Source organism: Perognathus longimembris, chromosome 17 (genome assembly GCF_023159225.1).
Source record: "Perognathus longimembris pacificus isolate PPM17 chromosome 17, ASM2315922v1, whole genome shotgun sequence".
NCBI lineage: Eukaryota > Metazoa > Chordata > Mammalia > Rodentia > Heteromyidae > Perognathus > Perognathus longimembris.
Genome location: NC_063177.1, coordinates 36285907 through 36312381, shown reverse-complemented (window position 1 = coordinate 36312381; position 26475 = coordinate 36285907). Strand labels below are relative to the sequence as shown.

Here is a 26475-nt window from a genome sequence, read left to right as displayed (position 1 = left end):
AAAGGATAATGGGGTAACTTCGGGTCACAGAGCTTAAAGAATGAAGTAAAACAGAATGAAGACATATTCCACGACAGTTGATTCTGAAATCAAGTTTCCAACCCTTACAAGGGGGGCTGTGAGGAGTCACTACTTCCTCTAGCAAAGTACTTGCCAGTCTATCTAACAATCTTCCCTGCCGACCACCATCCTCCTTTCTCCAGATCCTACTGATCCTTGGCAATGAGGAGCTGATTCTTCTTCCTACAGAAACTTCCAGTTCTACTTTGGCTCCTCGCTCTTCCTAAGATCCACGGTGAGGACCTACATTTTGCCTTTGTCACCAGCTGAACTAGACTCCTCTACTCCCCACCCTTTGGACTTGATCTTCCTTTATACTACTTACAGTCCAATGGGCACAAAGCTTAGCTGCCTTCAAAGTGAGTTTTCCATTCTGAGAAATGGAAATATCAAACCCAAAACTTGTTGAAAAAAACAAAAACAGAAACAGTGTTGAGACTTCTTCCAGTTTTCCAAGGAGCTTATCTAGTTCTGGGGGTATGCCAAATGGTGGAGCCCCACTCAGAGTATGGCTGTGTGCTTCTTCCAAGCCCCAGGGCTGCAGGGGAAACAAAGTCTGCACAGAGACTCGCGATTCATATTCCCTCTTGTTTTTTCCTAGTTCTTTTTTTCATTTGGCTCTTCAAACTGGAGCTTGGCAATCAGATGCCTAGGTAAAACACAGAAAGAAGAAGTTAGGATGGTTTGGTTCAACAGTATACAACCAAAATGGAGTGACAGAACAGACTAGCGGCCAGAGGTTGGAGAAGTGAAGCTGGAAAAGAGAATGGAGCCTGGACAGCCAGATGCTTGTGCAAATATCAAAGCTGGCTGGGGAGAAGCGATGACCTCTGTGGCAAGCCCATTATTGACTGCCAAACTGGGGTCCTGAAATAAACGAGGAAATATATCCTACAATATTACTCATATTCTCTTTTCTCTTTACCTTTTGGTTTACTACCCACTTTCCCTTATTTTTTCCTCTGAGGCCCACTTGGTCTAGGGGCTAAAAAGAAAACTAAGACAGGAAGTTGTGTATTTTCAAAAGTTATTATTTTTCAGATGAAGTCTCTTATCTTTGCCTAAAGCTGTTCTCAGACCCCAGTTCTCCTTCTTATGTCTCCTGTGTAACTCGAATCAGAGCTGTGACCACCACCACCTAGCTTGTTAGTTGAGATGAAGTTCTCACCAAACACATTCCAAGTTTTCTTTCCCATTGGTTTCCTGCTTTATGTATCATATTGTATTATCAAGAAAATGATTGGGCTGGGGATATAGCCTAGTGGCAAGAGTGCCTGCCTCGGATACACAAGGCCCTAGGTTCGATTCCCCAGCACCACATATACAGAAAACGGCCAGAAGCAGCACTGTGGCTCAAGTGGCAGAGTGCTAGCCTTGAGCGGGAACAAGCCAGGGACAGTGCTCAGGCCCTGAGTCCAAGGCCCAGGACTGGCCAAAAAAAAAAAGAAAATGATTGAAGATAATGATCTATATTTAGTTGCACTTATATGTCCTTATTTGTATATTACTTGGCTTTTTTTTTTTTTTTCCAGTCCTGGGTACTGTCAGACCTTTTGTGCTTAAGGCTAATGTTTGACCAGTTGCTTTGCATTTGCTAGGCAAGTGTTGATTCCTTGAACCATGACACCAACCTTTTGTTCTTTCCTTCCTCCTTGCTTCCTCTCCTCCTTCTTCCGTCCTTTTCTTTGTGCTGGGCCTTGGACTTGAACTCAGGGACTAGATGCTGTCTCTGTGAATTTTTGTTCAAAGCTAGTGTTCTATCACTTAAGCCACAGCTCTACTTCTGATTTTGTTTTCTTCTCCAGTTAGAGATAAGAGTCTCATGGGGACTTCTCTGACTGAATTGGCTTTGAACTGCAATCCTCAGATCTCAGCCTCCTGAGTAGTTGGGATTACAGGTGTGAGCCACCAGCACCTGGCTCTTTATGGTATTTTCTTGTTTTCTTTTCTGTTTTTTTTTGCCCGTTCTGGAGCTTGAACGCAGGGCCTGGGCACTGTCCCTGAGTTTTTTACTCAAGGTTAGCAATCTACCACTTGAGCCACAGCGCCACTTCCAGCCTTTTCTGTTTATGTGGTGCTGAGGAATCAAACACAGGGTTTTATGCATGCTAGGCAAGCACTCTCTCACTAAGCCACATTCCCAGCCTCTTTATAGTGTTTAGAACTCTTTCTAGATAATCTAATCTGTCTTTGAATCAGTAATCCTCCTGTCTCAAGTGCTAAGATTATAGTTATGCACCATGCCCAGCCTAAGCATTTCTTTTTTTTTAAACAACAAAAATACTTGGGGCTGGGGATATGGCCTAGTAGCAAGAGTGATTGCCTTGTATACATGAGGCCCTGGGTTCAATTCCCCAGCACCACATACACAGAAAATGGCCAGAAGTGGCGCTGTGGCTCAAGTGGCAGAGTGCTAGCCTTGAGCAAAAAGAAGCCAGGGACAGTGCTCAGGCCCTGAGTCTAAGGCCCAATCCTGGCAAAAATAAATAAATAAATAAAAATAAATATTTTTCTTTTTATTTATGAGTTTGTCATTTCAGGTATTTGTTCCAATGATATAAAGCTGATTGGAAACCAGCAAACAAAAACTTATGGAGTATAACAAAAAGAAGGGCTGGGGATATGGCCTAGTGGCAAGAGTGCTTGCCTCGCATACATGAAGCCCTGGGTTCAATTCCTCAGTGCCACATATATACAAAAAGACCAGAAGTGGCGCTGTGGCTCAAGTGGTAGAGTGCTAGCCTTGAGCAAAAAGAAGCCAGGGACAGTGCTCAGGCCCTGAGTCCAAGACCCAGGACTGGGCTGGGGATATAGCCTAGTGGCAAGAGTGCCTGCCTCGGATACACGAGGCCCTAGGTTCGATTCCCCAGCACCACATATACAGAAAACGGCCAGAAGCGGCACTGTGGCTCAAGTGGCAGAGTGCTAGCCTTGAGCGGGAAGAAGCCAGGGACAGTGCTCAGGCCCTGAGTCCAAGGCTGAGGACTGGCCAAAAAAAAAAAAAAAAACCCAAGACCCAGGACTGGCAAAACAAAACAAAACAAACAAACAAACAAAAAAGAAAATTAAAAGGAAAGTTTATAGCAATTAATACCTGCATCAATATCAACCTTTGTAGACATATTTAGCCTAATTTAAACACTATGCAATGTATATATCAGGTGAATCCCATATAATGTTTTTTTTTCTCATATTAAGAAAAGTATTTTGGGGGCTGGGAATATGGTCTAGTGGTAAAGTTTTTGCCTCGTATACATGAAGCCCTGGGTTCGATTCCTCAGCACCACATATATAGAAAAAGCCGGAAGTGATGCTGTGGCTCAAGTGGTAGAGTGCTAGCCTTGGGCAAAAAAGCCAGGGACAGTGCTCAGGCCCTGAGTTCAAGCCCCAAAACAAAACAAAAAACCAAAAAAAGTATTTTTATAATCTTTAAAGGGTTGTACAAAGGAACTGCCATTCACCAAAACAGTTCATGAATATAGTGCATCTTGATCCATGTCTACCTTTTCAACACCCTTACCCACCTCCCACTCCCCCCCACTCCTTTACTTATCTTCATTTTAGGTTATGTATTGGGTTGTAGTTTGTTTGTTTGTTTTTTGCCATTTAACAAAGCAGTTTATGTGTACAATGCATCTTGATCTGTGTCATCACTTCAACATATACACCCTTTTTTTGACATACCCCTTCTTTTACATTTCACAATTCTGTGGTATATACAGTGAATTCCAACCCGCATTCTCCCCATTTCCCCTTCCATTCTTCTACCCATCTCCCTCCTCTTAGCTCCACCCTCCCCATTGGTAAGGATCCATTTCCTGGTACTTATTTTGTTGGGCTCTGACTTAGTATTTTTAACAAATTATACTATTTGCACTCTTCAAAGAGTCTATAACTCTTGTTTGTTTATTTATTTTTTATTTTTTATTTTTTGGCCAGTCCTGGGCCTCAGACTCAGGGCCTGAGCACTGTCCCTGGCTTCTTTTTGCTCAAGGCTAGCACTCTGCCACTTGAGCCACAGCGCCACTTCTGGCTTTTTTCTATATATGTGGTGCTGAGGAATCGAACCCAGGGCTTCATGTATACGAGGCGAGCACTTTACCACTAGGCCATATTCCTAGCCAGTCTATAACTCTTATGTTAATTAATTTATAACCTCTTATTTACCACCCGGCATGTTTACTTGTAGAGTTATAGGTACATTGTAGCTACCACAATGAAGAAGACCACGCAACCCATGTTTCTTTGGGTCTCAGCCTAAGCATTTCTTGTCTGACTTTCTTCCAGAGTATATGCTCCTTGAGGAGTCCAGTTGCCTGGACTGGGGGTTCACATGGGGAATTATGGGGCAGCATGAGGCTCAACAAATGATGAAAACTGCTCAGTACACAGGCTGGACAGGGAAGCAGAGTTTCCTTACCCTTGGTGGTGACCAACAGGGGACCTCGCTACGTGGAAGGCTCCACCTCTTGCTTCTGTTTGGAAATGAGCTGCGCTTCCTTTAGAGACAGGTATACCTCTTCCTGAGGATCATAGTAGTAGAACTTTCGGATATAAGAGATCAGAGGTCTGTGAAAAATAAGGAGACACATAAAGTTTAAAATTATAAAAGATATACTCCTTTGTGGGCTGGAATGTGGCTTAGCAGTAGAGTGCTTGCCTTGCATGCATGAAGCCCTGGGTTCGATTCCCCAGCACCACATATATAGGAAAAGCCAGAAGGGGCACTGTGGCTCAAGTGGTAGAGTGCTAGCCTTGAGGAAAAAGAAGTGAGGGACAGTGCTCAGGCCCTGAGTCCAAGCCCCAGGACTGGCAAAAACAAACAAACCAAAAAACCCAAAAACATTATACTCCTTTGTTCAACCCTTCTTTCTTCTTCATTCCTCATGTGGCTAAAATTATACCAAAGTCTTTCTGCCAATCTAACAAAACTCCTACCTTTTCCTCCACTGCAGTTTTATCTCTCTCTTATCACTCCTACTCTGCTCTCCATCAGGCCCACAACAAGAGCAGACACACTCTTTCTCCCTTTGGCTGCAATGTAACAGTTCTAGAGTTAAGTAAAACACAGGAGATGTAAAAGGATGCTGCCTGTGAATACTTTAGGCCAGCCTCTTCCTGTGTGAGCAGCTTGCAGGACCCATTGCTATTTCGAATCCACCCCAATTCCTTCCCCAATCTTAACAACCCCATTGTACTTAGGCAGTGGGAGATCCGGGATATGATCTATTCGGACGAGCTGTCGGATCCGGAATCTGCAAAGGTGCTGAAGGGATTTGACATTGCTGAATCGGGACACTGGATACAGCAACTGGACTGGAGTTGGTGGCAGTCCTTCAAGAATGAAAACAAACATTCAGCGGGAACAATGAAGCTAACTACAACTTCCTTATGAATAGAATCCAGTGAGAGGTAAAAGGGCTTCTTTATATATACATTCTGCACAAGTCTTTCCACAAAGGGTTCATTTTCCACTTATAAAAGAACTACTACACTTCACATTCAAGGTAACTTGTTCTCCTCTACTGATGCTTTCCTCAGTATCACTTAGAACCCAGGACCTCATGCATGCCAGGCAGATGCTCTACCATTTTAGTAATGGGCCAACCCAATATCATCATTCTTACCAGCTAACAATCTTGCTCCTCAGAAGAGCCCAATGTGAAATGGTAGCTAGAGGGTTTGGTTGGGGCCAACTGGCCAATCCTAGGCTTGAGGCTTTCAGGAAAAGGCAAGAACTTAAAAAAAATCTCCCTTTTGGTTGTGAGGAAGATGAAGGTTAATGAGAGGAGGTAGGCAAATGGTAAGCAAACACAGTCATAACAACAATATTCAATGTATATATGTGAAAATGGAACTAGGAAACGAGAATGGGGGAGGCTGGGTTAGATGGAGGGAGACTGATGGAAAGTGTGACGCTGATCAAGATGCTTATAAGGGGTTATTAGAGATTTATCTCAGTGGAAGAGTTCAGTTCTCAGAATTCAGTTCTCAGAATTGGGGGGGGGTAGGGGGAGAGTCTAGGAGTAAGTCTAGTTTGCAAACATTCAGAAGTGAGTCTCATGTAATTGTCATACAGGCAACTACAGCCATGTAGCCAGAGCAAAGAGGGGAGCACAATCTATGGCATGATTCTGTGGCCCTAAGAAAGGACAAACCACTTCTCAGAAAGGCACCAGGATCAGATCACAAATCTCTAAGATGGGTCCTGGCTGCTTTCACAAGTATCCATGAATGACTTCTTCTGAGCATGTCTTTTATCCTAACAGCAAATTTGTGTGTGTTCTTACATGGAATCACATAATACAGAGCAATGGAAAGACAGTTCTTGACCTGGAGTATTACTAAGAAGTCAGATACGTAAGATGAAATAGCAGCAAAGGCTACCTAGGGTTCACCTATTCTGTTCTTCTATACCTTAGAAACCACTGAAGGAAAAGTAACATATGCCTGGTGTTTACTTTTTTTTCTTTGGTCCTGGGGCTTGAACTCAGATCTTGGTCACTGTCCTTGAGCTCCTTTTGCTCACAGCTAGCACTCTACCACTTGAGCACAGCACCACTTGCGGCTTTTTCTATATATGTGGTGCTGAGGAATCAAACCCAGGGCTTCATGTATATGAGGTAAGCACTTTACCACTAGGCCATATTCCCAGCCCCCACTTCCAGTTTTCTGATGGTTAATTGGAAAAGAGAGTCTCACAAACTTTTCTGACTGCTAGTTTTGAAACATGATCCTCAGATCTCAGCCTCCTGAGCAGCTAGGATTACAGGTGAGAGCCACTAGCACCTGACCAGAAATACTTTTTAACTCTACAACATATAGAATTGATTCCCACCTGGGAATGATTCTGGCATCTGAGGTCAGCTGAAGGAATAATTCTGACTATCACAATTTGGGGGAGAATGCTACTCTACTCAATAGAAGCCAGTGACGCTGCTAGACTTCCTCTAGTCCTCTAGCACAGGACAGCCTTCTGTAACGAGGAACTGTTCAGCCTAAAATGTCAAGGGTACTAAGGACCTCAAGTTGAGAAACCCTGGTACCTAAAAAGGGAAGGCATGTCATACAGCAAGTAATTATAAGCTTAACGATGGTTACAAAAGATTAAGTGAGGTGGCTGGGTATGCAGCTTAGTGGTAGAATGCTTGCCTAGCATGCATGAAGCCCTGGGTTCCATTCCCTAGTACCACATACACCAAAAAACGCCAGAAGTGGCAGAGTGCTAGCCTTGGGCAAAAGAAGCTTGGAGACAATGCTTAAGCCCTGAGTTCAAGCCCCAAGACTGGCAAAACAACAACAACAACACCAACAAAAAAAAAGTGATTTTCTCAAAGAGTTGTCCAACCAGGTGCTGGTGGCTCATGCCTATAATTCTGGCTACTCAGGAGGCTGAGATTGAGGACCCGGCTTGGTCAGGAAAGTCTAAGTCTGTTACCTCCAATTAACAATCAAAAAGCCAGAAATGGAGCTGTGGCTCAAATGGTAAAGCTTTAGCCATGAGTGATAAAAAGCTCAGGGGCAGTGTCTAAACCCTGAGTTCAAGCCCCAGTACCAGAAAAAAAAAAAAAACTATAATATAAAGTGTGATTTTTTTTGGGGGGGGGGGGGAAGTGGGGGGGGTCAGTCACGGAGCTTGAACTCAGAGCCTAGGAGCTGTCCCTGAGCTTTTTTGCTCAAGGCTAGTGCTCTACCATTTTGAGCCACAGTGCCACTTCCTGTTTTCTGGTGGTTAATTGAAGATAAGAATCTCTCAGACAGATGTTCCTGCCCAGGCTGGCTTTGAACCATGATCTTCAGATCTCAGCCTCCTGAGTAGCTAGGATTTCAGGCATGAGCCACCAGTGCCCAGCTGGCAAAGAAATATCTCACCCAGGACACTCAACATAAGTCCTAAAAGACAGCCCATACTAATGAACATGATTCTACCTTCTTCACATCGTTTCCACAAATGCCAGCAAGTTCAATTGATTACTGCTACCTTTTTCTGTAATAAAGTAATGATCAAGAATCTGACCAAAGGGGGAAAGCGGGGGCGGGGGGAATGATGGAGAAGCTAACAAGTTGGATAAGAAATGCACTCACTGCCTTATGTATGAAACTGTAACCTCTCTGTACATCACTTTGGCAATAATGAAAAAAAAAAAAGAGAATCTGACCAAGTTTCCAGCACAATAGGTACTTAATAAACAGTAGTCCTTTTATAATACTAAGAACCTTAGCTAAAATTTCTGTGGATGGAGCACATTTGAGAAATAAAATGAGTTGTAGCTGAGGAGTCCAAGGTTCTAGTCTCTTAATAGTCAAAGCAGAGATGCTCCAGAGTCCTGATTTCTCTCTAAGAGTTACACAGCATACCCACAAGCAGCTGATTACCATGCCCCTGCCAATCATCACCATGGTTGGTATTGTATATGGCTCTTGCCTTTGTTTTCCTACTGTTTCCCTCTTTGTGACTATCAGCTTTTGAGGACAGTGATATGGCTTTTTATACTACATTACAAAATAAATGTTATTAAATACCCTCCAAATTCACAAGCTTCAAGAACTGCTAAGCAGTAAATGCCTATGAGGAAGAATTCTAACTTTCTCTTTAACCAAGTTAATGGCATGAGATCCAACTGTGTTGACAGTACTGAGGCAAATACTAAATGAAGTGAGAATTAATACAGTTTACACCATGTTGGGCCTTATTTGAATAACCAAAATTATATACAAGATTCATATCACTTGGTTCAATCTTTTTTTTTGGCCAGTCCTGCGGCTTGGACTCAGGGCCTGAGCACTGTCCCTGGCTTCTTTTTGCTCAGGGCTAGCACTCTGCCACTTGAGCCACAGCGCCACTTCTGGCCGTTTTCTATATATGTGGTGCTGGGGAATTGAATCCAGAGCTTCATGTATAGGAAGCAAGCACTCTTGGCACTAGGCCATATTCCCAGCCACCTGGTTCAATCTTGTTTCTGATGTTCTGCCTGAGGCTCCCCAGCAACTCCTACTTTTTAGAGTAATTTCTTGACATCCCACTTATTAATCTTAATTTATTAGGAAAAGTATAAAAGTTTTTCGTCTCTCTTTTTTTGTGCCAGTCCTGGAGCTTAAACTCAGGGCCTGGGTGCTGCTGTACCTAAGCTTTTTTGCTCAAGACTGGCACTCTACCACAGCTTCACTTCTGGCTGTTTTGTGTGATTAGAGATAAAAGAGTCTCACAGACTTTCCTTCCTGGGCTGGCTTCAAATCTCAACCCTCAGATATCTCAACCTCCTGGATAGCTAGGCTTATAGGCATGAGCCATTAGCCGTAGCCTAAAGTTCTCATTTTAAGTTACTGGTTTCCTACAAATTTCTAGTGCTTATCAGTTTTCTTTTCTCAGGGCTAGAAAAGCAGATTCCTCCAGAGTGTCCCATCTTCTAACAAAGATTGTATAGATACAGTGCCAGCAAGGCTATGACAGCCCAGTCCTCCCAAATGGTGACAGTCTGTTTTAAAGACTGAGATGACAAGTTTAGCACAATATTGAAAATCTGTAACAGATACCTCCTAACAGAGAATGAATCCAGCCTTCTACACCTTTACTCACCATTGCCTTTTTGGTGAACCCCCTCTCACATCTTTCTGTTTCTTAGAAAATGATCAGAGATGTTTTTGGGGTTTTGTTGTTGTTATTATTGTTGTTGGTATCAGTGTTATTTGTTTTTGCTTTGAATTTTTTCTTCTGGGAAGGTAATGGGGGTCACAGAAAGTAAGGGAGAAAGGGTGAACAAATGCAATCATGCTGTTCAGTATATACAATGTGGAAAATGACCTATGTAACTTGTGGGAAGAGAGGAGAGGGGGAAACTGAGGGAAAGTAAAGGAAGAGGTGACATCGTCCAAAAAAAGAAATGTGGGCTGGGAATATGGCCTAGTGGCAAGAGCGCTTGCCTCCTACACATGAAGCTCTCGTTTCGATTCCCCAGCACCACATATATGGAAAACGGCCAGAAGGGGTGCTGTGGCTCAAGTGGCAGAGTGCTAGCCTTGAGTGGGAAAAAGCCAGGGACTGTGCTCAGGCCCTGAGTCCAAGGCCCAGGACTGGCCAAAAAAAAAAAGAAATGTACTCATTACCAAACTTATGAAATGGTAGCCATTTGTATGACATCAATAGTAACAAAATTATTATTTTTTTAAACTGAGAACACTCTCATTGTTTTCATAGTGCTGAGATGCCTGGATCATCAAGAAAACATTGTGAAATTTTAAATGCTCACATCATGCCTGGACATTAGAGGTGGGAGCAGTTTTCTTATGAGAAAAAGCAAAGTATATTGCAGGATTAACATACAAAGGCAGGAGATTAGCCTAGGAAGAATGGTTGCTTAACCACCATGAGCAAAAAAAAAAAAAGCTTAAGTGTGACCTTTGGAAGCAAGGAGCATTTTGATACTACATTGGATCATACCCAAGTTAACTACATACAGCCTTACCTGGAACCCTGGATCTCAAGAAATAGAGAAATTTCCCATTCTTAGAGTGCATGATGGCTCTCTTAATGAACTCGACCACAGACTGACAGCGATCTTCAAACTTAGGATGGCACCACAAGCTGAAGGTTCCTGAAATGTAAAGTTAAGAAGTAAAGAATTTAATATGGACATGGTAGCTCATGCCTGTCATCTGGCTACGTGGGAGGCTGAGATTGGGAGAATCCAGGTTTAAGGGCAACCCTGGCAAAAATTTCAGGAGATTCTATCTCAAAAGAAGCTGGGTCTGGCATAAGCCTGTCTTCCTAGCTACAGGAAAAAGTATCAAATAGGGGAACTGAAGTCCAGGTACAGGCCAAAGCAAAAAGCAAAACTTATCTCAAAATAAACAATGCAAAATAAGGTTGGAGATATGGCTCAGTGGTAAAGCACTTGACTAGCAAGTATAAAGCCCTGAGTTCAAACAATAGTACTATCAAAAAGAATTTTTTTTCCACAAAGAATTCCCCCCCCACCCCCCAGTCCTGGGGCTTGGACTCAGGGCCTGAGCACTGTCCCTGGCTTCATTTTGCTCAAGGCTAGCACTCTGCCACTTGAGCCACAGTGCCACTTCTGGCCGTATTCCATGTATGTGGTGCTGAGGAATTGAACCCAGGACTTCATGCATACAAGGCAAGCACTCTTGCCACTAGGCCATATCCCCAGCCCCCCACAAAGAATTTTTTAAAAACATACTTTAAGGAGGTACTGGAGATTGACCTCAAGGCCTCATACATACTAAGCACTCTATCACTTAAGCTATGTCTCCAGCCATTTTAATTAATTTATATTTTGAGACAGTCTCCCCTACCTTTGCCCGTCTGCAGAATAGCTGGCATTTAGACATTTGCCATCATACCTGGCTACAAACTTACTTTAGAAAGATCTGAGAAGTGCTGGGTGTGGTGGTGCACATCTGTAACCCCAGCACTGGGGAGGCTAAGGCAGGAAGATTTAGTGTTTGAGGCTAGTCTTGGCAACACAGTGAGTTTCAGGCCAGTTTAGGCTATAGGAGAGAGAATCCTTTACCTCGTTCTTGGGGGGGAAAAAAGGGGGTGAGGAGTTGGGAATGGGGGAAGAGAATATCTAAAAAGCTTTATTGAACATTTTAGGAATGATTCTCATTTTGGGAGGAAAGTTTGTGGGCAAGTTGGGTACAAGATCTCTAAAGCCACCAGTTCCTTCTTATACCCACATTCAAGGGAAACAAAGATGGTGACTTAAAAAAAAAAACCCACAAAATGTAGGTATTACCAAGTTTTTGTAAATAAATTAAAAATTCAGGGCCTGAGCACTGTCCCTGGCTTCTTTTTGCTCAAGGCTAGCACTCTACCACTTGAACCACAGTGCTACTTCTGGCTTTTTCTATATATGTGGTGCTGAAGAATCGAACCCAGGGCTTCATGTATGCGAAGCAAGCACTCTACCACTAGGCCATATTCCCAGCCCTCTATGAGACTCTTCTCTTATTTCTAATTAATCACAGAAAAAACCAGAAGTGGTAGTATGGCTCAAGTGGTAGAGTGTTAGCCTTAAACAAAAAGGAGCTCAGGGACAGTGCCCAGGCCCAAAGTTCAAGCCCCAGGACTGGCCAAAAAAAAAAACAAACCCAAAACTGAAGTCTTCAACTCCTAAAAGTCTATGTCCCAACATGTGACCACATTCCTATTTTAGGCTCATATCTATAATCTTAGTTATACAGGAGGCTGAAATCTGAGAATCAAGGTTTGAAGCCAAGAGACAAATCTGAGACTCTTCAATTAATTAGCAAAAAGCCAGAAGTGGAGGCACAGATCAAATGACAGAATGACAGTTGTGAGCGAACAAGCTGAGCAACAGCTCAAGGCCTTGAGTTCAAGCCTCTACTGGCATTAAGAAAAAAAAAGTCCCTACTCAAACTTCAGAATCCCAAAGCCAAAAGGAAATCTGAATGTTTATGACTTAAAAAACATAACAAAAAAGCTCCCACAAAACCAGAAAGCTTCAAAAGCTAAAAGCACTAGATCCCAAAAGAACACCCACAAAAAAAATGCTACAAAGAAGGTATAGTAATCATTCCAGATAACTGCAGATTTGCAACTTCCTAGCTACTCTTACAGTATTAAAGGATGAAGAAAAATGTCCCACTGCAAACTGAGAAAGGCCTCCACTTATTCAAGGAAACTCCATTTATTCAAGGGAGAAAAGTTCCTTTCACCAAGAAGTAACTAGATAACTATTTGAGAAAGCTCTCATACTATCAGGAACCTAAAGGCCAGTTATTTGTCATTCTCATAACAGTCATTTATTATTTTCATAAGTTTAACAAACAGCTTCCCCCTGAAATACTTTGTTTTGTATTTGTTTTATCTGTTTGGTTTTGGTTTTAAGGAACAGCAGGAAAATAGGCAGTAGTATGCCCATCAGTTGTTTTTTCTTCTTTTTGGCCAGTCCTGGGGCTTGAAGTCAGGGCCTGAGCACTGTCCCTCAGCTTCTTTTCACTCAAGGAAAGCACTCTACCACTTGAGCCACAGTGCCACTTCTGGCTTTTTTGAGTACTTTATTAAGAGTCTCACAGTTTCCTGCTCAGGCTGGCTTAGAACTCATACACATATCTCAGCCTCCTTGAGTAGCTAGATTACAGGTGTGAGCCACTGGTGCCCAGCTCTTCATGAATTTCTAATGTAGAGGCTGGGGCAGAGAAAATCATGGCCAAATGCACACTGACCTAAAAAGCATCTTGCTGTCACATAAGAGAAATGAATGCAAATTAGTCTAACAGAACATGATATGGATGTAGGAAAGACCGCAATGTTTTAGAGAAAAAGAACAGGGTTCTTACGTAAAATGTAATGCTGTCCAATATTTCTTTTTTATATTTTTTTCCTGTTGGTCATGGGGCTTCAACTCAAGGTTTAGGTGCTATCTCTGAGCTCTTTTTACTCAACGCTAGCAGTCTATTACTTTGAGTGATAGCACCACTTTTGGTTTTCTGGAGGTTAACTGGAGGTAAGAGTCTCATGGACGACTTCCTGCCCAGGCTGGCTTTGAACCATGATCCTAGGATCTCAGCCTCCTGAATATCTAGGATTATAGGAATGAGCCACCAGAGCCTGGCTCCATTATTTCTTCTAGTGACTACAACTAGAGCCCATATAAACGTTTAGTGAGTCTATGAGATTTACCCCCAATTTCTAGTTTTATTCCTGTAAATTCTTCCCATGAAAAAGTCAAATACCAAATGGGGAAGAAGGCTAACAACAGCAATACCTCTTACCTCTATAATGCTCCATTCTAGTGTGATGGGTGATACCCTGTGATCGGAAGCTGAGGCTCAGGATGTAACGCGGATCAGAGCTGTCTCGTACCAGGAAAGAACCATCAGGTTTCCCTTTCAGCTTCATCTCTGCATCTTCCCAATTCATTGGGCCCCAATACCAACCACACTATCAGAGACAAGAAGCATCCAACTAGTTTAACAAAACAAAGAATGTCAAAAGTTTTCAGCACAATCTCTCTTACCAGGGGGGAACCTCCTGTTCTCCAAAACATTTGAGTAGGTAAAAGCCACTGTAAGAATCCCAACTATCAGCAATGACTATCAGGCTTATTCTACTCCTCTAGAGTAACAGAGACTAATTCTACACTTTATTACTCAGGGCCTACTAAGAAAATACAAGGGAACTGGGTTAATCTATCAAAATCAGACTGTCTAAACATTTCTGAATTTAATTTTTTTTGTTCCAGTTCTGGGATTTGAACTCAGGGTCTGGGCACTATCTCTGAGCATTTTTGCTCAAGGCTAGTGCTATATCTCTTGAGCCACAGCTCCATTTCTGGCTTTTTTGGGGGGAGGGGGGGCGGGGAATGTACTTAATTGAAGATAAAGAGTCTCACAGAGTTTCCTGCCCAGGCTAGCTTCAAACTTTGATCTTCAGATCTCAGCCTCTGAGTAGCTAAGATTAACAGGTGTGAGCCACTGGCTCCAAAGTTCAATTTTATTACATCTCTGACAGAGTAAAAAGAATATAATACTATTTTGTCACTGTAAGTATGGAAGCAAGGAAACTATTCTTCCTTTAAAAACAGTAAGAGCCTGGGTATAAAACTCAAACAGAGCCGGGCACTGGTGGCTCACCACCTGTATGTAATCCTAGCTACTCAGGAGGCTGAAGATCTGAGGATAGCAGTTCAAAGCCAGCCAGGCGGGCTGGGGATATAGCCTAGTGGCAAGAGTGCCTGCCTCGGATACACGAGGCCCTAGGTTCGATTCCCCAGCACCACATATACAGAAAACGGCCAGAAGCGGCGCTGTGGCTCAAGTGGCAGAGTGCTAGCCTTGAGCGGGAAGAAGCCAGGGACAGTGTTCAGGCCCTGAGTCCAAGGCCCAGGACTGGCCAAAAAAAAAAAAAAAAACAAAGCCAGCCAGGCAGGAAAGTCTGTGAGGCTCTAATCTCCAATTAACCACCAGAAAACCAGAACTGGTGCTGTGTCTCAAGTGCTAGAGAGCTAGCCTTGAGCTGAAGAGCTCAGGAACGTCCAGGCCCAGAGTTTAAGCCCCATGACTGACAAAAAAAAAAAAACAAAAACAAAAAACTCAAATGTTACCTGCCAGTCTTTAGGAACCACTAACCTTCTCCAATTCTCGGAGGCTGGCTGCAAAACTGCTTGAGTCAGGCCGGTAGAGGGGACACTGGAGGTGCTGAGGGGGCTGGCTATGCAGGGATTCAGCTGCTCGGATGGGAGCGATCCGCGGAAATGCATCTGCAGGGCAAGAGAGTGAAAGGTACTTGTTTTCTGTCATTGGTCCCACCCACACGCAAAACATTTCCCCCCAAAAAAGAGATGCTAACTGAAGAGGGGAAAGGCATTAGAAGCTAAGCTGGAAAGGGTAGAAGCCAAAGCAGTGGGAAAGAGCTGAATGGGCTGGAACAAAAAGCTGTGTGGGCTCGTGTAAGCTGTGAAGGATGGGTGGGGGCATTTAACCCCAGAAAAGAGGTAGGAGAGCGGCTCACTAACCTGACTAAGGTGACTACTTCAGGGACTTCACCAGCCTAGAGCGATTCCAACTTCTCCCACCTAGAAGTGAAGTGCCAGTAAAGCAGCCTTGGAAATAGTGACTTGCTTACTTGCCCTTGAAGAGTAATGATTTTGCCAGGCAAGTAGAAAACATTTATTTTATTCCTTGGGTATAGGAGGCTGGCAAAGTAGATATGGGCTACTAAGTGCTTAGTACTTATTTACAAGGCTGCAATAAATACTAAAAGCTTAGAAAAACCAAAGAGCTTTGAAAACGAGCAACATATTAAACGTCTTCACCATCCTAAGAGTAAGGCAGGTTCCTAAGTGACATCTACTCAAGGACTGCAAAACACTCTCATCAGTAGGGATGGAAAATTCAGTAGTCTTTTATCCTAGGAAAAATCAGATTCACCTCCAAGAAACCAGTTAGAAAAAATAGTTCTTGGCCTCATTTCCAAGTTCTGGTCCAGCCAAGGGGAAAGATTAACGCTTTCTCAAAAGTTGTTATCTTCATAAATAGATTTCTCCCATCCTTCCACTCTGGTTAAGTCTTGCCTCTAAGCTAAGCTAACCTGGGGCATGGGGTGGAGGAGGCGGAGGTAGGGGGAAAGACTGCAAGGAAGACCCCATCGGAGCCACAAGGACTGATGTAGGCAGCGTCCCACTGATATCATCTAGAAAAGAGAACAAAAGCAAAAGAATCATAAAAATGTGCACAGAATGAATGAAGCGAAGGCAAAGGAAAGGGAGGGTTATTGGGATGCCCTCTGGGGCAAAGTGGTCTGACTTTCACCCCATGCTTTGCACAGTGGGCAATAGTCATCTTAATTTGGTTTGCTCTGCTTAGGAAGCAGAAGAGTAAGGCTATCTATAACAGTAGATTGAAGGCAAAATGAGTGTAAAGCTAATTAACATATGAACAGTAAATATTATAGCATGCAGGTTTAACTGTCTAGGGTTATAACAAGGGAGCTAAAAAAGGGGCAGGAAATAATTGGGCCATCATTAAAAATCCAGGAGCCTGTCTGGCTCCCAGGAAAGAGTAAGTCTAGAGTTTATCCTCCTATTAAGGTGAGCTGGAAGAAAGGGGAGCAAGGAGACTATACCTAGGAGGCTGAGGCTTCTTCTTGGAGGAGGAGGGGGAGTTGGAGGATGTGGAGAGGTCAGGCCCCGCTGAGAAATATCCACGTCCACAAGTGACACTGTTTCACCTGAAGGATTCACGGAGCAAGCATGTTACAGAAGCACCTTGCCCCAAAGCTGAGGCCAAAAGCAAAGTGAAATAAAGGGCAAGCAAAGGAGGCTAGAGGTCTACAATTTCAAAATGCACTCAAAATCAAATACTGGGCTGGAATCACCCCTAGGCACTAAAATTCAATCATTCATTTCTTTGTCCTGTTAAGAGCCAAGGTTTGTTAGTGTATGGCTGGTACTGGGGCCTGAACTCAGGGTCTCACACTTGCTCAGCGTGCTTGAGTCACACCTCCAACCAGCTTTTTAAAATTTTTTTGCCGGCCCTGGGTGAGCACTGTCCCTGGCTTCCTTTTTGCTCAAGGCTAGCACTCTACCACCTGAGCCACAGCGCCACTTCTGGCTTTTAATGTATCTGTGGTGCTGAGGAATGGAACCCAGGGCTTTGTGCATGCCACTAGGCCACATTCCCAGCCCTACAACCAGCTTTTTGTTGGTTAACTGGAGATGGAGTATTATAAATTTATCTACGCAGGCTGGCTTTGTTTGGTTTTGTTTTTGTTGCCAGTCCTGGGGCTTGAACTCAGGGCCTGAGCACTGTCCCTGGCTTCTTTTTGCTTAAGGCTAGCACTCTGCCACTTGAGCCACAGCACCACTTCTGGCTTTTTCTATATATGTGGTGCTGAGGAATCGAACCCAGGGCTTCATGTATACAAGGCAAGCCCTTTACCACTAGGCCATATTCCCAGCCCCTGCAGGCTGGCTTTGAAGTACAATCCTGAAGATCTCAGCCTCCTGAGTTGTTATTGACAGTGGAAAATCCACCTAATACTGGTCTGCCACTGATTTACCTTGAACAAGGGATCTTTTCTATCATGGGAAACAATATCATTTGTACCTGAAAATCAATTTCAGCCTTAGGGAGCAAGGCAAGTGGCTTGCTATGCTAAATGAGCATGGAAAGAGCAAGTGCCACCAAGTATTAAGAACTGCAGGGTAAAGCTGAATGCAGACAAAGTTTCCCCACATCAGCTTAGATGGCTTTCTTGTAAAAGAACCTACCACTGACTTATCAGTTCTTAATAGCTGAGGTGACAAAGTTTGACCCTAAATTAATTTCCATAATCAGCCAGAAGTCAAGTAAATTTAGGAGAAGCGCCACAAAAATAAACATGGTACATGGTTTCCCTGAATTTCTAGCATGTCATCCAGTCTGTTCTCTGCCATATACCCATATGTTCTTCTGGCCACTTGAAAATAAGGGGTATTTCATTATCACAGGTTGGTGGTCATGTCTGCTTTGGCAGGACTCATCTATAGGTCAGAACACAAAACTTCCCAAACTTAGCCCTTTGAGTGTTATTTCCAATAGCTTTTTCATACTCAGGGTTTAATTAGCTCTTAGCTGTATTTTAATGCTTCCCAGTTGAAGCAATGAGATGATCTGTAACTCTATGCTAGGAGCTGGATTTTCAGAATCTAAATAAATCTTAAGACCTTCACAAAGGTCTTAAACATTGATTAAGGTACAAGTAGTGGCCCGAGGCATAGCTCAGTAATAGAGCATTTGTCGAATATATGTGAGGCCCTCAGCTGGGCTTGAACCCCAGCACTGAGGAAAACAAACAGAAAAACTCTCCTCAAAGTCACCACTTGAGTAAGCTGGTTGGACTCAATACGTGGTTTGGTAACTGAGGACCTCACTGCCCTGAGCAGTGCAACAGGCATGGACAAATATCTCCCAACAGATTAGTGAGCTCTAGGATGCAGGTACAGCAGTTAGATACAAGGTATAATTCAAGGACTGGAGTTGTAGCTCAAATGGGAGAGCACAAGCCATGAGCACAAAGCTTAATAAGCAGGTTCAAGATTGGTCAAGTCAATTAAAAAAAAAAAGATGCAATTCCAGATTCCTAAGCTGAAATCACAAATTTGAGTGTAACTTACATTACATAGAAAATAATTACTGACTAGAAAGGCATATTGCCAAAAGGAAGAGATTCTAGTGAAGTGCCAGACTTTGAAGTCAGGCCCCATTTTACCACGTGAACCCCATTTTACCACGTGAACCCCATTTTAGAATCAAACCCTGAGCCAATCAGATTTGTACCTGTGTCCTAATCTTGCTTGCTTGAACACCTGATTGTTGTAAGCTTGTTCTTTGCCTTTATAAGTCCTGTGTAATCACAGCTCGGGGCCCCCTCCTAACCTCTGCTGTGTCGGTGGGTAGGACGAGGCCCGAGTTGCAGCTCGCTTAAATAAAGCCTTGCCTTGCTTTTGCATTTCGGAATGTCTGAGTCTCGGTGGTCTTCTTGGTGGTGGTTTCGCGACTTGGCACAACATTTGGGGTTTCGTCCGGGATGGCCCCAGAGACCCCCGAGACCCCAGACTCTGAAGGTAAGAAAATAGGGCTGTTCATTCTGTGTGTCTGTGGGTAGTGAAGGACCAGCCGGAGTGGACACGCTCGTATGGGCAGTCCTGGAGGACACCTCAAGCCCTTCACAGGGGGCTCAGGCTTCCCACTACCACCCTGAACCTGAAGGACTGGACCGGGAGGCCCTTCTAACGGGCGCCCGTCTAGTCCACTCTATATTCGGGGTTGTCTGGTCTGCTCCTACACAGGAACGGGAGAGAGAGAGCCTCAAGACTGTGTGGTCTGCCCCCTCACAGGGGCAGGAGAGGCACAGTGAGACTGTGTGGTCTGCCTCCTCACAGGGGCAGGAGAGACACAGTCAAACCTGTAAGCCACGGCTCCCTAAGTCTGTCTGTAAGTGTTGTCTGGTCTTTGTGCCTGTGATTATTTTTGTGTGTTTCTTCCTTGCGCTGTGCCTGACTGACAGATGATGGGGAACGTTCCTTCCACTCCCCTGGACTTGACTTTAGCTCACTGGAAAGATGTGTATGGTGTGCTAAAATGTTTTACTAAGACTAAAAATGTTTTGCTAAAACTATCAAGCCCTGGGCTGGGGATATAGCCTAGTGGCAAGAGTGCCTGCCTCGGATACACGAGGCCCTAGGTTCGATTCCCCAGCACCACATATACAGAAAACGGCCAGAAGCGGCGCTGTGGCTCAAGTGGCAGAGTGCTAGCCTTGAGCGGGAAGAAGCCAGGGACAGTGCTCAGGCCCTGAGTCCAAGGCCCAGGACTGGCCAAAAAAAAAAAAAAAAAAACTATCAAGCCCTGGAAAATGAGGCTGGAGAATGCTAAAATCATTTGTTAAAGGTTTTTGTCTTAAAATGTAAGAGCGATGATTATTCTGCGCACTTTAAGATCTTTTGAAAATGTATGTGTGTGTGCATGTGTGAGTGTGAACATGTTCAAGACTGCAGTATGATGCAAAACTATGTTTGTTTAAAAGTCAAAGGGTCATCAAGTTTGGGCATTACCAAATGCTTTAAAGGATTTCTCAGGGTTCTTTAATTAAAATTAAAAAAAAAATCAGAGCTAAGTGTCAAAGCTCTGACTGGCAGTGAGAATTTTAAGCTGATACAACTGTTTAGGAAAGAAAGCTTGTAGACCTGAGATTGTATCCTTATTGAGATCTGTTACAGGCCTGCAAAAGTAATTTTTTTTAGGTCATCAAAGAAGATATTGTTAAAAATTGCAAGGCCTGTCAGCTTGCCAATGCCCCCAATCAACAGATTACTAAAGGAGCTCGCCTCTGTGGGAATAGGCCAGGTGTGTATTAGGAAGTAGATTTCACAGAAATTACAAATATTTGCTAGTTTTTGTAGACACCTTTTCAGGATGGGTTGAAGCCTATCCAACAAAGCATGAGACTGCAAATGTAGTGGCTAAGAAGATCCTGGAAGAAATCGTACCCAGGTATGGCTTCCCATCCACCATTGGGTCAGACAGGCTTTCGTCTCAAAAGTAAGTCAGGGAATAGCTGCAGCACTGGGGACGGAAATTGCATTGTGCTTATAGACCCCAGAGTTCAGGATAGGTAGAGAAAATGAATCGGACTCTAAAAGAAACCTTAACTAAACTGGCCTTAGAGACTGGTGCAGACTGGGTGTCACTCCTTCCTTTTGCTCTGCTTAGAGTAAGAAATTCTCCCTATCAGCTTGGCTTTACTTATTTTGAAATAATGTACGGGTACGCCCCACCCATTATCCCTAGCCTTCAGACTGAATTGCTTGCTGATTTGGATGATGCTGAATTTTTGTGTAAACTCAATTATTTGCAGCTCGTGCACAAGAATGTGACCCCAACTTAAGGCATTATATGATTCTGCTTCTGTCCCTACCCCCCATTATTCAGACCAGGGGACTGAAATCCTTAGAACCATGGTGGAAGAAACCCTAGACAGCATCGCCACTTGGGTTCATTGCTTCCACACCAGGCCAGCTGACCCCTTTGCCCTGGACGACGACTACCGTGGTGGGACATGGGAGGTCTCCAAGTACCCAACTCAGCCGCTTCACCTTCGTCTCAAGAAAAGAAAGTTAGACTGAATATTGTTATAATTTTCTTTTTGCCTTCTTTCCTTACTACCCTGGCTAGTGTTGATGTTATTTTGGCAGCTCACTCCAAAGTGAGGTGACCCCCTTATTTTAGGTAGTCTTGGGCTTGCTCAGGAATACAGGTATAGCCACCCAACACTTAGAGTACAGCTGAGAAGTTTCTGTATTATTTTGTTGCTTACATTTGGATACTAAACACTATACAGCTAATGGTAAGTCTGTATAGCTGAAAGTTAATTTTCAGTTTGCAGTAATCCTGCAGTCCCTTGGTAAAGTAGACTAAGGTTATAGGTTCCTGGCTAGGTAAGGTCAACGCCCCTGAGTCAGCCTGAAGAAGTTACAGAAGATGATTGATCTTCACCCATCAGCCCCCCTTTAAAACCGAGGGACCAGAGTTGTTTTTGGGAAGATGAGGCAGGATAAACTAGAGGCAAGCAAAACAGAGGTACAGAGACTATACTTGTAAGAAATGGTGACAGGCCCTTTGGTTACTACATTGGGCCCTACTGGCCCATGCCTTACCTCTATATCATCCCCTAGACATGCAAGCCATTGAAATGGACAGAATGGAGCCATGATTGGCTCCCAAGGTACCAAAAAGAAAAAGGGGGAAATGAAGTGCCAGACTTTGAAGTCAGGCCCCATTTTACCACGTGAACCCCATTTTACCACGTGAACCCCATTTTAGAATCAAACCCTGAGCCAATCAGATTTGTACCTGTGTCCTAATCTTGCTTGCTTGAACACCTGATTGTTGTAAGCTTGTTCTTTGCCTTTATAAGCCCTGTGTAATCACAGCTCGGGGCTCCCCCCTAACCTCCGCTGTGTCGGTGGGTAGGACGAGGCCCGAGTTGCAGCTCGCTTGAATAAAGCCTTGCCTTGCTTTTGCATTTCGGAATGTCTGAGTCTCGGTGGTCTTCTTGGTGGTGGTCTTGCGACTTGGCACAACACTAGGTCTGGAGTAAGAACAGAGACCTCATTCTCTACTACTACAAATGTCTACATAGGGTACAAACTCCTTTGTTCTGACTACAATCTATCTAGTTGGGGGGACTCATTGTCATGCTTAGCATCTTCCTGGAAATGCCCATTCATCATTCTCCTCCTCTTCTTCTTCTTCTTCTTCTTCTTCTTCTTCTTCTTCTTCTTTTGTTGTTGCCAGTCCTGGGGCTTGAACCCAGGGCCTGGGCACTGTCTGTGGCTTCTTTTTGCTCAGGGCTTAGCACTTGAGCCATAGCGCCACTTCTGGCTTTTTCTATATATGTGGTGCTGGGGAATCAAACCCAGGGGTTCAACGAGGCGAGCACTTTACCACTAGGCCATATTCCCAGCCCCCCTAAATCATAATTCTTTTAATCACTTTTTCTTTTTGCCAGTTCCAGGGCTTAAACTCTGTTCCTCAAGCTGCTGCTTGGCTCGCCTGCTCAAGTCCTTGCTTGCTCACAACTGGTGTGCTACCCAGTTGAGTCACACTTCCAGCCCAGCTCTTTTGGACATGGAATCCCTCAGACTTTTCTGCCCTAACTGGCTCTGAACTGCTTTCCTCTGATTTTAGCCTCCTGAATTTAGCTGAGAGGCATGAGCCACCAGCATGCAGCTCAATCACCTTTTAGAGAACACAATACACAATCCTCTTGCCTCAAATTCTCCAGTGTGGGATTACAGGTGTGTGATTACCACACCCAGCTAAGATGGACATTGTTTTTAATAGCTTCTCAGTTACAACCAATGAAGAGTATCACTTTCTGAGACTTGAGGTAACTTGAAAAAGACCTTTTTTCCTACAGTTGTTTTGTGTTGTTTTTTTTTAATCAGGAGCTTCATATCCTATGAACAGAACAGAAGGTCTCCCTCTGAAACAGTTTGCCATAAAACGAGAAAGTAGTTATCCACTACTCAAAGGACATTCAACAGATTTCCTACTTTAGCAACTGTGTTCCCTGCTAGAAGAGGAAAGACTTAAATTAGATAGAATGAAGAATGCTAACAGCTGCAAGAACTGCTAGCCCCTAAAATAGGCAAGATAAGAACTCATGTAATCCTTTATGCCCTAAAGTCTTAAAAATAGACCAGTCAGGCACCAGTGGCTCACACCTGTATTCCTAGCTACTCAGGAGGCTGAGATCTGAGGGTTGGAGTTCAAAGCCAGCCTGGGTAGAAAAGTCCATGAGACTCATCTCCGATTCTCCAATTAAGAAGTGGAACTGTGGCTCAAGTAGTAGAGAGCTAGCCTTAAGCAAACAATCTCAGGGACAGTGCCCAAGCAGCAGGATAGGCACAAAAGAAAAGACAGGGCTGGGAATATGGCCTAGTGGCAAGAGTGCTTGCCTCATATACATGAAGCCCTGGGTTCAATTCCTCAACACCATTTATATAGAAAATGGCCAGAAGTGGCACTGTGGCTCAAGTGGCTGAGTACTACCCTTGAGCAAAAAGAAGCCAGGGACAGTGCTCAGGCCGAGTCCAGGACTGGCAAAAAAAGACAAGACAGACCATATAAGCCAGGTGCTGAGAGCTTATGCTTGTAATTCTAATTACTCAAGAAACAGGCCTAGAGGACTACAGTTCAAAGCCAGACTGGGAAGAAAAGCCCATGAAACTCCATCTCCCATTAACCAGCAAAAAGCTGGTAGTGGAGCCGTGGCTCAAATGACAGAGGCCCAGCTGTGAATGAGAAAGCAGAGAAAGAGCTCAAGGTTTGGAGTTCAAACTTGAATACTGGTACGCACATGCATGTATATACACACGCACTAGTAGCTCACACCTGCCATCCTAGTAACTTAGGAGGCTGAGACCTGAGTATCACTGTTTAAAGCCAGCCGGGGCAGAAAAGTCTGAGAGAATCTTACCTCCAATTACCACCAGAAAACCAGAAATGGTATTGTGGCTCAAAGTGGTAGAATGCTAGCCTTGAGCAAAAGTGCTCAGGGACAGCACCCCAAGTTCGAGCCCCAAACCGACCAAAACAACAACAAAAAACAAACAGCAGCTATTGATGGATCATTTTTATTAGATTATCTATGAACTCCCTTGGAAGTAAGGATAGAATCTACATGACTTCTAGCGAGTCTTTAATGCATTGTGAGCCTGTAATTTCTACTTGTAATTTATATGTGATGACTGTGAACTAAGCACTGCATAACACATTCTATACCATAAAAATATTCCCACCTTAAACCTTCTGGCAGGGAATGAAGGAAATTACTGTGGACATATCTAGAGCTCCCCTGTGAGGCATCTGCAAGTGTTTTCTTGACAGGTCTCAAAACACTCAGATGTCAAAGGAAAGAAAAAGACATCATCCTTACCTGTGAACAGGGGACTGAAGGAGACTGGAGAAAAGGCACTTTGAGTTCTTGTCAATCTGGGTTTTCTAGGGAGTAAGAAAGAACAGAATAAAAGGGAGAAACGAACATGTATGCATTTAAATTACTACAACTCAATTCCAGATACACTGAAAAATAAAGCAAACTCCAGTCATTGTCAGCAACACTTTTGTAATAAAAGCCTAAAATTTGAAGGAGAATAAGGCAATTTCTTAAATAGATTTGGCTACCAAATTCACCAGCCTACAAAGCAGTGAGAAATCCCTTTGAATCTCTCTATACTCAACACATTAAAAAAGTAGAACACCTTGAATGGTAATTAGCAAGTCCATTTCAAGAGGAAGAGAGTCAGATACAGAGTTGATTTTCATTTGGGAGCCAAGAAAAATGCTCTAGACATGACAAGGCACTTGAAACAATAGCTTTCTCTCTGGATCCACTTCTAAGAGCAGGAGGTCCCCAAAGAAGTTAGTAGAACCACATAGTCAAACTTGAGAAGGGCACTACAAGACATATAGAACCTTCAACCAGAAAGACTGTTTACTTCTGCCCAATTGCTCAGAGAAATGGGCCAAAGGATAGAGGCTCTGCCTAGCACCCAAGCACAACCCTTCCTCTCAGTCACATAGCTCTCTCTGACTCCTCCTTAATGCTGCTCAGCGAATTACCTTTGATTACACACTGTACCAATTTCAAATGGCATTTCAGAGAAAATCAAAAGAAATGAAGCCAGGGCATCAGTGGCTCATACTTGTAATTCCAGATATTCAGAAGGTTGAGATCTTGAGATACCTCAGCCCAGGAAGAGTAGTCCCTGAGATTGATCTCTAATTAATCACCAAAAAAAGCTGATAGTGGAGCTGTGGCTCAAGCAGCAGAGTGCCAGGCTTGAGCAAAAAAGCCAAGGGACAGTACCCACCCAGTCTCTGAGTTAAAACCCCAGTCTCAGCACAGAAAGAAGAAAGAGAGAGAATGGGGGAGGGGAGGGAGAGGGGGAAAGAGGGAGGAAAGGAGGGAGGAAGGGAGGGAGGGAAGGAGGGAGGGAGGGAGGGAGGGAGGGAGGGAAGAAAAAGACTCCAGTATGGACTTTCTTTCCAGAAATACACTAAACTTAAAAAAATAAAAACCTTCACAAGACTATAATGCAAAAATCACAATACAAAGATCTTTTCCTTTTTGTTTGTACTAATACTAAGGCCTGAACTCAGAGCCTTGCACTCTTGCTTGGCTCTTTTGCTCAGTGCTGTTGTACTACTTGAGCTACACCTCTACTTCTGTCTTTTTGCTAGTTAATGGAGATAAGCATCTCATGGATTTTTCTGGCCCAGCTGGCTCCAAACCACAACCTTCAGATCTCCACCTCCGGGAGTAGCTAGGATTACAAGTACCTAGGACCCAAATAAGGCAAAGATATAACTGAGGTGATGGAAACAGGCTACATGCTCACTAAGGTAGTTCTGGATACCATATAAGTCTGTCAAATTTAATAGAACTAGACACCTAAAAGAGGTGAATTTTGTGGCATTTAAATTATACCTAACCAGACTTAAAAAAAAATCTCGACCGGGGCTGGGGATATGGCCTAGTGGCAAGAGTGCTTGCCTCATATACATGAAGCCCTGGGCTCGATTCCCCAACACCACATATATAGAAAACGGCCAGATGTGGTGCTGTGGCTCAAGTGGCAGAGTGCTAGCCCTGAGCAAAAATAAGCCAGGGACAGTGCTCAGGCCCTGAGTCCAAGCCCCAGGACTGGCCAAAAAAGAAAAAAAAATCTCGACCCAGAATTGACTGATACCAGGAATTATAACTATAATAATAGTATTATAGTTCTTGCCTACATACATTGTAGTTGGCTCACCTTCCAAAATATTCTCACCCAAAAGATTTAAATAGAAGGTAAACTGTCTTTTTTTTTTTTTTTTTTTGAC

General features: G+C 43.6%; 1 protein-coding gene across 3 annotated transcripts in view; it reads right to left on the bottom strand.

Annotated features, from left to right (window-relative positions):
* Nucleotides 1–56: 56 nt before the first annotated feature.
* Socs7 (suppressor of cytokine signaling 7) overlaps nt 57–26475 on the bottom strand; it is a 34254-nt gene continuing 7835 nt past the window's right edge. Inside the window, exons 2-10 of one of the 3 annotated variants that reach the window (XM_048365386.1) lie at nt 24527–24591; nt 16667–16771; nt 16133–16234; nt 15172–15302; nt 13816–13984; nt 10524–10652; nt 5259–5394; nt 4481–4629; nt 57–709 (exon numbers count right to left, since the gene is read on the bottom strand). In XM_048365386.1, the coding sequence (XP_048221343.1) occupies nt 4509–4629; nt 5259–5394; nt 10524–10652; nt 13816–13984; nt 15172–15302; nt 16133–16234; nt 16667–16771; nt 24527–24591 (958 nt within the window). In that variant the 3' untranslated portion in view covers nt 57–709; nt 4481–4508. The remainder of the gene's footprint in view (nt 710–4480; nt 4630–5258; nt 5395–10523; nt 10653–13815; nt 13985–15171; nt 15303–16132; nt 16235–16666; nt 16772–24526; nt 24592–26475) is intronic. The other 2 variants (XM_048365387.1, XM_048365388.1) reach the window with 2 other exon arrangements.